Source organism: Branchiostoma belcheri, unplaced genomic scaffold (assembly GCF_001625305.1).
Source record: "Branchiostoma belcheri isolate BF01 breed outbred unplaced genomic scaffold, Haploidv18h27 scaffold248, whole genome shotgun sequence".
NCBI lineage: Eukaryota > Metazoa > Chordata > Leptocardii > Amphioxiformes > Branchiostomatidae > Branchiostoma > Branchiostoma belcheri.
This window is the reverse complement of record NW_017803852.1, coordinates 235,678-247,000: the sequence shown is the minus strand read 5'-3', so window position 1 is coordinate 247,000 and position 11,323 is coordinate 235,678. Positions and strand designations below refer to the sequence as shown.

Here is an 11,323-nt window from a genome sequence, read left to right as displayed (position 1 = left end):
GTTTGGGTGGGTGAGTTAGTGAGTTACTGAGTGAGTGATTGGGTGAATGAGTGAGTGGGTGAGTGGTTGGGTGGGTGGTGGGTGAGTGAGTGAGTGAGTGAGTGAGTGAGTGAGTGAGTTAGTGAGAGATAGTTCTACTTGGCTGCGTACCCTTCTTTGGGTACTATATATTTAGTATGTGGAAAACATTGAAGATGGGAGGAGTGTAGTGATATGGTAAACTGTTCGTGAGGGACATGACTTCACGAAGCAGGGCTCTTAGCGAAAGTCGCGAAGTTAAATCCCTGGCGAACAAAAAAGCATTTACAGCAGCTAGCGACTATAGGGAGCCGGCTGAAACTACGGGGGATGGCACCCAGGCTGGCGAAGCTCAGTGCCGACTAATAAATGCCGCAAAATACCAGCATGTGCGCAAGATATGCGCCGGAGGGACAATTTTGCCGCCAAAAGGGACCTAAAGGGGCTTGGGATTAAGCTAACCTTTCAAAGAGGCTATTAACATGTTCGTGCAGGGGCAATTCACACATACGCATGGAGAAGGCTGGCACGCACCCGCCTTTGTCAGCTTGCGCTATAGTGGAATGTTCTAAAAAAGGAAAAAAAAAAGTGAACATTGGTAATGCAAAAATGAAGTCATTGCTGTGTATATATCCATCCATGCAAACAATCCAAGACAAAAACTTTGAAGTACTATTTTTGCTTGGGAAATGTGCCATACTTTTCATTACGCAACTTGCTGCGTTACCCTCCGTCGACCAGTGAGATCAATCCGCCACCAAACAACACGGTGGCACTTTTTATCTGTCGACGAACCCCTAAAATACCACATTTTAGCTTGCGGGTTTCTGTGGTACTGATCTTTATATAGCAGCAATGAATACGAGGTTTTGTTTAGTGGATAGTATTGTTTAGTGTTGGCGTGCTAGAAAGTTGCAAGTTGTGAACACCTCCCCGCACTGGTGGCGTTTATTGCGGGAAGTTCACACATCCATGCCAATCGCTCCTAAATGTTTTAATAGCCATTTTTTGGTCAACGACTGGAAGCAGACTTGCTGGGCAGCGAAATTGTCCCTCCGCGGCATAACTAGCGTCGCTCGCCAAAAAAAAAAACAACGCCGCGCCCTACAAGTCTGCAAAGGAGGCTAAGCTTGTGCAATCCTAGCCTGTCGTAAAAGTCGCTAGGTACTATCGCAAATTCACAATACTAGCCCTGTATTCATGTGGTTTAGCAGCATTTTGCAGGCCGGAGCCTTTAAATCTAGATCTAGCACTAGATCTAGGGTCTTTAGAGGATGACATCCATAAAATTACAGAAATGCGTTCACACATATGCATGCACGTACTTGGTATACGACGTTAGAATCGGGGTTTGCTCGAGCTCTCCTTTCCGTACGTCCAGTCTCGTTGCTTGCGATTCGCCGAGTCTGTTCTTCTCAATATAACTATATAATAGTGCTCATGGCACTTCTCTTAAACCGACAGGTGTCAATGTCGCACTGAGGAAGTCCGCCTACCAAACAAGCACTTACTGGTTTGGGGCCGCCAGCCTTGCCGTAGACGGGAACACCAATACCACGTTTCTGAATCGTTCCTGTACACACACTATGGTAGGAACGATCTACAATGATCCAGGTTGGTGGGTGGATCTCGGTCAATCGTATGTTGTTGGCAGGTATGTGTGCAGAATATTTATATATGCATCAAGCCTTACAATGGACATATGTAAGCCTTAACCCTCAAACACCCGAACGGGGTCCATTTGGACCCCAGGCGTATATTCTTATGTGCTATTTGAATTTTTTTTTTATTCGAAAAAAAATTCCTCCCGTGACTTTGTCGATAAACCTCTTCTACAAGTTTTCCTAAATTTGTTTGGAGATCGGCACAAATTTGTAAAAATAACAACGGAAGTCATATGTAAGACCGTCTGGGGTCCAAACGGACCCCAGCCATGTATTTGCACTTTCCTACACACAAAATTGTTCGGATGTCCTCAATATGTCTTTAAGGAAGCAAAATTGCTTTTAATTGATATTATGTAGTTTGCCAAGTAACCTCAACATCGGGAATTATTTCATCGGGTTTTTAAAGGTTTGATAATTTGACATTCATATGAGGTCAAAGGTCAACCCCATGTTCATGCCTGCAGGCCTCATCCTATTTTTGCATAAATTATGATGATGTGTTGGAATTTTTCAACACTTAATCATGCCAAAATATACCTTTTACCATGTTTAACCAATATACATGCAAAGATCACTGAAAAAATCCAAAAAGGAATATAAATTTGAAAGAAACCAAATGGGGTCTATTTTGGACACCGTTCGGGCATTAACGTCACAAAAAAAGTTCGGGTGCTTGAGAGTTAATCAAGTTCACACACAGTCGCATACACACACACGGACACACACGCACACACAGAAAGAGATACAGTGTAGAATAAATTTTTAAAATATTTTTTTTTTTTTGCTTTTGCAAATATTTGGCAACAGTAAATCTTAAAAAAAAACTGATACTATGAGCTACAAATGTGACAAAAAAAATAGAAAAATGGCTATCCCAAGATCAGGGTGTACCAGCTATTCTAACTAAATATTCAATGTATTCTGTTGGTTTTTTAACATATGATTCTAACCCTCAAACCAGCGTATTGGGTCGACACTAACCTCGGGCGTATATAAATATGTGCCATCTGCACATATTTCAAAAAACAAAACTGTTTCTAAGAGTTTGTATATTTTGCCTTATAACTTCTCATACGTTGTAACAAAGATCGGATCAATGTTGATTCGTTTATGCGTGGTCCAGCTTGAGTAAACGTGACCCCAGCATTTTTTTACACATGTAAGTCTTTTGTTGTGGTTATTATTTCTTGCAAGTCATATGCAATGTGTTTACTTTGGGTTTTCTTCATTTTAATGACCTCAACATGTGGAATCAGTAATTTTAAAAAACTTAAAAAAATTGTTGCCTATGGACTTGGGCTAAAATGCCATGGGCAGGGCTGTCGGTGGGCATCTTGTGTGAGGTGCATTAATTATTATATTATATTATATATACTAAAGGGAAATTATTTAAACATAACCATGTCAAATTTAATAATGAAGCTATACATTCTTAAAAATTACAAAAAAAGTTCACAGAACGAAACAAAAGCGGTGCGATTCGTCAAAATAACCTACGGTTTTTTGAGGCCCAATACAGGTATTATTCGGATATTCCGGAAGCTTTTTGGTAAATAGATGTTGAAAACATTATGCTAAGTCAAATCTTATGCACAAAATCACAATTCAATTCACATTATATTTTTGCACTTAAAAAAAGGCATTTTTGTACATAAGCCATTATGTTAGGTCTAATCCATAAGTCAAGGCTCTTTTTAAATGTTTGCTAAAAACTATATGATCATTTAGGGAAAAAATGGTATTACATGTTATTAAAAATCATTTTGGTACTGAAGAGCGAATGCCTGTAAGTATCAAACAACGGTGGCAGGGATTAGAAATAGATTTGGTTCATTTTTGGCTGAGAACCTTTCTCTTAAAGTAGGCCATATTTTTACATGCGCAGAAATTGACACTTTGTGCTATTTTATTCTCTACATCATCATAGCTTGTCGCTATTTCTCTCAGCAAAATCCGAGCAGCTTCACTGGCCTCCTGGAGGTCTGAGTCTGTGCAGGTCGGCGAGAGTCTGCAGTTTCTCATCAGGTGTTGTAGGGTTTGGGGGTCCTCGCCACAGCTGCAGACTGCACTGTTTGACTTTCCCCACCGTAGCAGGTTGTCAGCTGTCCTTGCAACCTTCGCCCTTGCCCGGTTCAGGGCGACCCAAGACCTTCTAGGCATGTCAGCCCCTGGAGGCAGGGACTCGCTAGGGGGTGGGAGTGCCCTGTTGTTGTTCGGGTCATTTCTCTTCCACAGATCGGCCCTGAGGGACTCTGGTGTCTTCCCCCCGAGGCCTTGGACAGTCATGAAGCTCCGGCGGGACCTCAGTCGCCGGGGTGTCTCCTGGTGCCCGTGTAGAGGGTGTCTTGGGTCGTTCTGTTGTTTTTCCCGCTCTGTCCTTGCTTGGACATCTCTTCGGATGCCAGGAGGGCAGATTCCCGCCAGTATGTACAGGGCTGACAGGGGGGTAGCCTTCAGGTTGCCTGTGATGGTACGATGGTTCTCTACAAATAACAATGCAATATAATCTTTTAAAGCTAAGTTTTGAACAGACGTACCTCTTTGTATTGCCCATCAAATCAATGCTTGTAGAGAGGTTAAGGTCTGAAAAAAGCGCAACTTAAAAACCGCTGATTGTAAGCCAAACAATCAAAAACGCATCATGCATGGTATGACTTTTAATACACTTTTCTGTGCTGAAAGTGGAAAAGTGTGAAACTTGAAAATTTGCCCAAGTGCAAGACCCTGGTACACCCCGTTCTTAGAATAGCCAAAAGTAAGAGAAAGTGTTCATGACATGGATGTGCGGATCGCACAGGCATGGAGTGCTCTTCACTTATTACATAAGATTTGGAAAGCACCCATTAGAAAACAAACTAAGATCAAAGTGTTTAAGGCATGTATTGAAACAATTCTTTTGTATGGGTCAGAGTCATGGGTCATAAATATGTCACATTCTAGAAAACTAAACGGAACATACACGAAGATGCTGCGAATGGTTTTCAATACACCATGGTGGAAACATACTACTAATGAACAGTTATACCGAACAGTAGTTAAATTATGACGACTAAGCTTGGTTGGTCATGTTGTACGCAGTGAAGAACCAGCCAGTAGGCTTCTACTCTGGAACCCTGATACAAAGAGAAGAGTTGGAGGTCCAAACATAACACTGAAGAAACTTATTAAAACTGAAACAGGCTTGGAGGGCCAGGAACTTATCTCTGTGATGAATGACAAACAGTTTTGGCGATCTAACTTTGTATGCTCCACCTCTACGGGGGATGATAGATGATGATGATGAGAGAAAGTAAATGACAGGGAAATGGAGAGATGGGCACACTGGTTTCTAATCTGCTATTTATTAGTTTTTAATATTTACAGGGTGGTCATATTTAACCGCCAGGACAGTCGTCAGGACCGACTCAACCCCTTCAACATCCACATCGGGGATTCCGACCAGGTCAGCACGAACCCCAAGTGTGGAGGTGATCATCGCATCGAACTGAACCAGCCGTTTATTTCCGTCTCATGTCTGGGGATGATGGGACGGTACGTGGGCGTCCGCCTTCCCGGAGCTTCTCGAGTATTGAGCCTGTGTGAAGTTCAAATATACTTAGGTAGGCCTTTGATGCATTCCATTTACATGCTGTGACATGTACTTTTACGAGGCATCAAGTGTCAGTTTACAATTAACATTAGTTATACCTACTGCTGATCATGAGGTCACATATTCAACCCGCGGCCCGGTCGGGCAATCTTCTGAACGAAAAATATGATATAAAAACTATTAAGCCAAAAAAATTGGGAGAAAAATATTTGAAACTTGGCGTATATCATTAATATTATTTGTTGATTTTTAGTAATAGAAACAGCCTGGCCGGGCCTTGATTTGGAAATGTGACATCAGCATTTCTACGTTTCCTTGAACATACATATGTTTTAGTAATCCTGGAAATCTCCCGTTTCTTGTTTGGATATAGCTGACCGGTGTCCACCATTGTGTCCCCCTACCAATGGAACCATGCGGGGCTTCAACTACTTCGGAGACGTGATCACATTCACCTGTGACTCGGGATACCGGTTAGTCGGCGCTTCTTCACTTACCTGCCAGACTGACGCGACCTGGACCGGAGCTGCACCAACATGTACAGGTGGGTTGGTGTATCCATGGTAACCTGTGCTAGGGAAAAATACACATCCCTAGCAACGCAGGGAATAACACCTTTATACGGTTTCTTGAATGACAATAAAGAAAGACTTGTGAGTACATCCTTTTTCCCTGACCATTTTGAGTGAAGAATCTTAGTGTACATATAAAGACAGCTTATTTTCGTGTAATTTTGTGGCACATCGGGGTATTCTAGCTAAAAATGTAGATGTTTATCTTCTATGCCATAATAGTTAAAACATTTTTTCTTAACGTTGGCAAAAGTATGTAACGATTGCGTCGTGAATGTAAAAAAGCCTGGCCCATGAACTATAGTTTATCCGTCTCGAGTGGAACCGCAAGCGTGGGACCAAGTGAGCTGTAAGTTCTTTGTGCAAACGTGACCTGGATCAGAAGCAATGCATAACATGGTAAAACATTCTGGTGGGAAAACGGTCCAATTGCTTATATGCCCTTTAAAACATGCATCTATAGTCACATAATAAGTATTTCCTTTTTCCTGTTAGATGTTGATGAGTGTGTCGCAGGAAATGGAGGCTGTGAGCAGTTCTGTACCAACACCATCGGCAGTTTCAACTGCTCCTGTGCAGCTGGATTTACCCTTAACGTGGATCAAATCACTTGTAGCGGTGAGTAGCTTTATTATTTCTGAAAAAAAACAAAGAATCTTTAAAAATAATCAATTAATTTTGATCTCCCTATCAGGAGATAGTCAGGGGTTATCTTGGTAGCAATTTAAGGTGGGGAAAAGGTGTGAACAGGCTTTAAAGGGTATTTTAATGCCCCCCCTTAAAATTGTAACATTCTATTCACGTTTTTCCTACACTTTGTCTGACCTATCCTTGAAAGAAATGATGTTGTCAAACAAGGATACTTGTTCCGTAAATAATTTCATCAGGTTGGTAAACGACTAAATAGCAAAGTTCTTTTTATCACAACCATTTATTGTTCACTAGCCGACGTTTTGATGACCAACTGTCATCTTCATCAGTGCAATTCTGGCTGGTTTACTGTGCAACCAGCCCTGTTGAATTGCCCTGATGAAGATGACAGATGGTCATCGAAACGTCGGCTAGTGAACAATAAATAGTTGTGATAAAAATAACTTTGCTATTAATGATACTTGTTGCTGTGCTTTGACCCAGCAAGCTGACGTAGTGTCTGTTAGACTTTAAGGAAGCATTTGAAAATGCTTAATTTGTAACCTTCAAGTGCGTCACATTCCCCGTATCGGATGTTTTGACCTGCCATTGTACCTGCCAAACACCCTCCTGCTCTTAACCCATTTTCAAGTTTACGTTCCCCAAAATACTCTCATTACGTTTGTCCGACCATTTGACTTGCCATTCTGCCTATCAATCTCCCCAACCCACCTGCTGACAACCTAATGTGTCCGGCACACAAAATCTGATGTATATGTCACAGGGGAGATTGGAATACAGGGAGATCCGGAATCCTCCTAGAGGAGATTGGAATCCCTATCTCCCCTAGGAGAATCTGGAATCCTTCTAGGGGAGATAGGGATTCCAACCTCATCTAGGGTAGACTGGAATCCTCCTAGGAGAGATTGGAAACTTTCAATCAACTTCAGCATAGGCAAGACTATTACTATTGTAGGTGAATTACTAGATGGGAATCAAGATTTGTCCTGGCATAATTTGCAGTTCTAATTCCTTAATTGAAAAATTTCCTAACTTAGACCCAAATCTATTTCCAACTGGAAAAACTGGTTTTTGAGTCACTATCTCACAATGGCCTGATGCATATATCTGAGTCTGATTTACATATTCACTTACCTATGCTGAAATTGATTGAAACTTTACGTGTGAAATAACTCATTCTATTTTCCCAACAATTTTGATACAATCAGAATTTCTCCTTTTAAAATTGGAGATTGTCCTGTAAGAATTCCCACTAGTACTTGTCCTAGGCCAAATTGGAATTCCTATCTCCCTTATGAGAATCTGGAATCCTTTTAGGAGAGATTTGAATTCAGACATTCAGATCCCAGTTTTGTACCGAAAAAACTTGAATTCCAGTCTCCCCTATGAGGATTCCAGATTCTCGTAGGGGAGATAGGGATTCCAATCTCCCCTAGGAGGACACCGGATCCCCCTGGATTCCAATGTCCCCTGTTACATATACATTTTACATTTTTCTTTTATAAAGTCAATTATGAAAACATGTACAGGCTTTCCTTTTGTTATATTACAACCATGTTATCATGATTACAGGGATGCCACCTCCTGCAAACATCAGTGTTAAACACGTTAGTGAGAAGTCAGCCACTGTCCAATGGGAGCAGCCCGTTCGAGATGTCCTGATTGGCTACAGGGCGTGGCTAACGGACAAAGAATCCATGCTTACGATTCTTACTCAGTATCTGCCCGAGTTAGTGACTACGGCTACCTTCAGTCCTCTCACCCCTGCAACAGAGTACGTGGTGGCCGTCACCTGCATCAGTCCGTACGTCGAGGGACCACAAGCGGAAGTACTCGTCGTTACATGTGAGATTCAATTCCTGATATTAGCAATACTAATTATAAAACATTGAACGTTATCAAGTCAGTGATTGACTTATTTCAATCCTGGAAATGAATTCACTGTTTGGGTACATTAGTGAGTGTTACTCACGTAGTATATTGCTATTTGTTAGATATTAGAACAAAAACATTGAAGAATCCTGGGCCTCCTGGGGGCTTTTCTTACTGAAGACCTTCAATTTTAGTATATACAGTGCTAGAGATGCTATGATCTATACTTTCCGAGGCAGGTAGCTTGATACTAGGAACCAATAAGAAGGCGATTTTTTTCTAATTTTCGGGGGGGGGGGATGTAAAAAGATGTAGCTTAATCAGATCTAGGGAGGTAAGTACATATTTATTAAGTTATTGCAACTCTCTTGAATAAGTAACTACATGTTCTGATTTATTAAGTTATTGCAACTCTCTTGAATAAGTTACTACATGTTCTGATTTGAATGATTAATACAGTATGTATCTTTCAACTTGCACAAATTGTTCTATCAAAGTTTGTATTAAAACCGCAGATACCGACCCACCAAGGCAGTTGTATGTGGAGGACATCACGTACAAAAGCCTGTTGTTGTCCTGGATCCCGCCGGTAGCCAAGCTGACGGGTTACGAATTGACATACAGCAAAACAGAGCATTACAGGAAGCGACGATCTGTTAGATCTGTCACACTTCCCGGAGACATCACTAACTATGCTGTACAGGGACTTGTCCCTGTCACTCAATACGTCATCAGCTTGACGGCGGTCAGTCGGTTTGGGAAAAGTAAAGCAATAAAATCAACAGCTATCACAGGTATGTACATGTACGTGCACACAAAGACTCCCGACGTTCTGGTAGTTCTATTAGTGTTTTAGAGTTAACATGACTGGAGCTATGTGTTTCTAGGTCATTTAAAATGTGGTCTCACTCGGAACTTATCACTGTATAACCCTCTAATTATTTCGTATTGGTAGTGAATTTATATACAGAAAGGGTATTTTTTTAAAATACGCCAAAGAATCATGCACAAGTGACTTTTAGATTTTTTCTTGAAACTCACCATTTAGAAATCTTTTGATAGTACGTAAAGTCGCTACCAATACTATATAAACATGGCTTCTTGTTTAATCTATGCTAGGTTTGTATGTTTGGGTTCCAAAGTAAGCAGGCATTGGTTCGTTTAACATGGGTTCGACGCGTATGCTCTGTGTCGAAGACATGAGGAATTCATCAACCTCAATGTCGGAGTAAGATTCAATTATCAATGTATTTTATGATGTAATACACTTTAAGAGCGAATGTCTGTAAGGATCAAACAATGGTGGCAGGGGTCAAAAAATCGATTTCGCTCAAACTTTGCACAGTGATAGTACTTGGCCCACAACCCCTCAAAATAGCTTTCTTTCCGGTCAGCACCGATCGTTGCCATGGTAACGGGCCAAACAAGTTTCGGGGCCATTTTCCCTGATTTAGACATGTGAAAAACATGAAATTTGGCATAGTTTAAGGCACGATTACGAGCAAGTGCTTTAATATTATAGAAAAACAAAGTATGGGCATGAAAGACCACTTAATCCGCTATTCTAGAATAGCTTTGAAATTTTCAAGAAGTTCGTTTAAAGGACATGGGCAACCCTAACACAATACAGTGTTTGAGGCTTATGAAAAAGCGTTTTTTTTCCCAACTTCAAAGTGCTATAAGTCAAAAGATGGTGATTTTTTTTGCTTCAAATTTGAATCATAGATACATTAACATATGTGCTATAAAATGCATGGTTGCAAACTTTGGGCACTTCTTTGGTTGTCACGTGGTTGGCCTTAGAAGTAGGTCAAATTTTCAATTTGAGGGAAAATATGATTTTCAGCCATGTTCAGGATACAATATCTACAAAAGAAAGAAAGCAATCTGATAAAGTCTTTTGCCCAAAGTAACACTATGTCTTGTCTATTAAATGAATACTTGTGGAGGTTGGGGTCTTGTGTCGTTGGTGTGCACTTGTCCCTCAAAGTAGGCCATGTTTTGGACATTTACAGAAATTTACATATATGGCTATGTTTGAAACTCTAGAAATAACAAAGTAGAATGTCATTTGAATTCAATCTTTGCAGGGAAGTACATATATGTATTGTATATCAAATGAATACTTGTGGAGGTTGGGGTCTTGTGTCGTTGGTGTGCACTTGTCCCTCAAAGTAGGCCATATTTTGGACATGTACAGAAATTGATATATACGGCTCTGTTTGAAGCTCTAGAAATAACAAAGTTAGATGCTATTTGAATTCAACCTTTGCGGGGAAGTACATATATTTATAGTATATCAAATGAATACTTGTGGAGGTTGAATTCTTGTGTCGTTGGTGTGCACTTGTCCATAAAAGTAGGCCATATTTTAAACATGTACAGAAATTGACATATGTTTGACATATGTTTGAAGCTCTAGAAAGAACAATTACAAACTTAGATGCTATTTGAATTCAATCTTTGCGGGGAAGTACATATATGTATTGTGTATCAAATGAATACTTGTGGAGGTTGAGTTTTTGTGTCGTTGGTGTGTACTTTTCCCTAAAAGTAGGCCATCTTTTGGACGTACATACAGAAATTAGCAAAAACTGCTATGTTTGAAGGTCTAGAAATGACGAAGTAGGATGTCATTTTAATTCAATATTTTAAGAGGAGTACATATATGTATTGTGTATCAAATAAGGGCTTGTGGAGGTTGCGGCCTTGTGTCGTTGTTGTATACTTGTCACTAAAGTAGGCCATATTTTAAACATTTACAGAAATAGGCATATGCGACATGAACAAAAAAGGAAGCCCTCAAAATCACCCATGTGATAGCCAATACTATAATAAACACATGGTAGAAGGATAGGTCTGAAAATAAATTCACTTTGGTATTTTCATCAGCTCAAAAACAGCCCGAAATCCAAATTTGGGTACAAGTGCAGAAAATGACCTACTTCGAGGTT

General features: G+C 40.4%; 2 protein-coding genes across 2 annotated transcripts in view; both read left to right on the top strand.

Annotated features, from left to right (window-relative positions):
* LOC109471321 overlaps window positions 1-5,757 on the top strand; it is a gene marked incomplete at its 3' end in the record, with an annotated part of 11,031 nt that extends 5,274 nt beyond the window's left edge. Inside the window, exons 4-6 of the mRNA XM_019770611.1 lie at window positions 1,483-1,672; window positions 5,049-5,284; window positions 5,648-5,757. Of these exons, the coding sequence (XP_019626170.1) occupies window positions 1,483-1,672; window positions 5,049-5,284; window positions 5,648-5,757 (536 nt within the window). The remainder of the gene's footprint in view (window positions 1-1,482; window positions 1,673-5,048; window positions 5,285-5,647) is intronic.
* Window positions 5,758-5,769: 12 nt separating this feature from the next.
* LOC109471320 (tyrosine-protein phosphatase 10D-like) overlaps window positions 5,770-11,323 on the top strand; it is a 36,932-nt gene continuing 31,378 nt past the window's right edge. Inside the window, exons 1-4 of the mRNA XM_019770610.1 lie at window positions 5,770-5,818; window positions 6,342-6,464; window positions 8,070-8,342; window positions 8,885-9,122. Coding sequence (XP_019626169.1) covers window positions 8,072-8,342; window positions 8,885-9,122 — 509 coding nt within the window. The 5' untranslated portion in view covers window positions 5,770-5,818; window positions 6,342-6,464; window positions 8,070-8,071. The remainder of the gene's footprint in view (window positions 5,819-6,341; window positions 6,465-8,069; window positions 8,343-8,884; window positions 9,123-11,323) is intronic.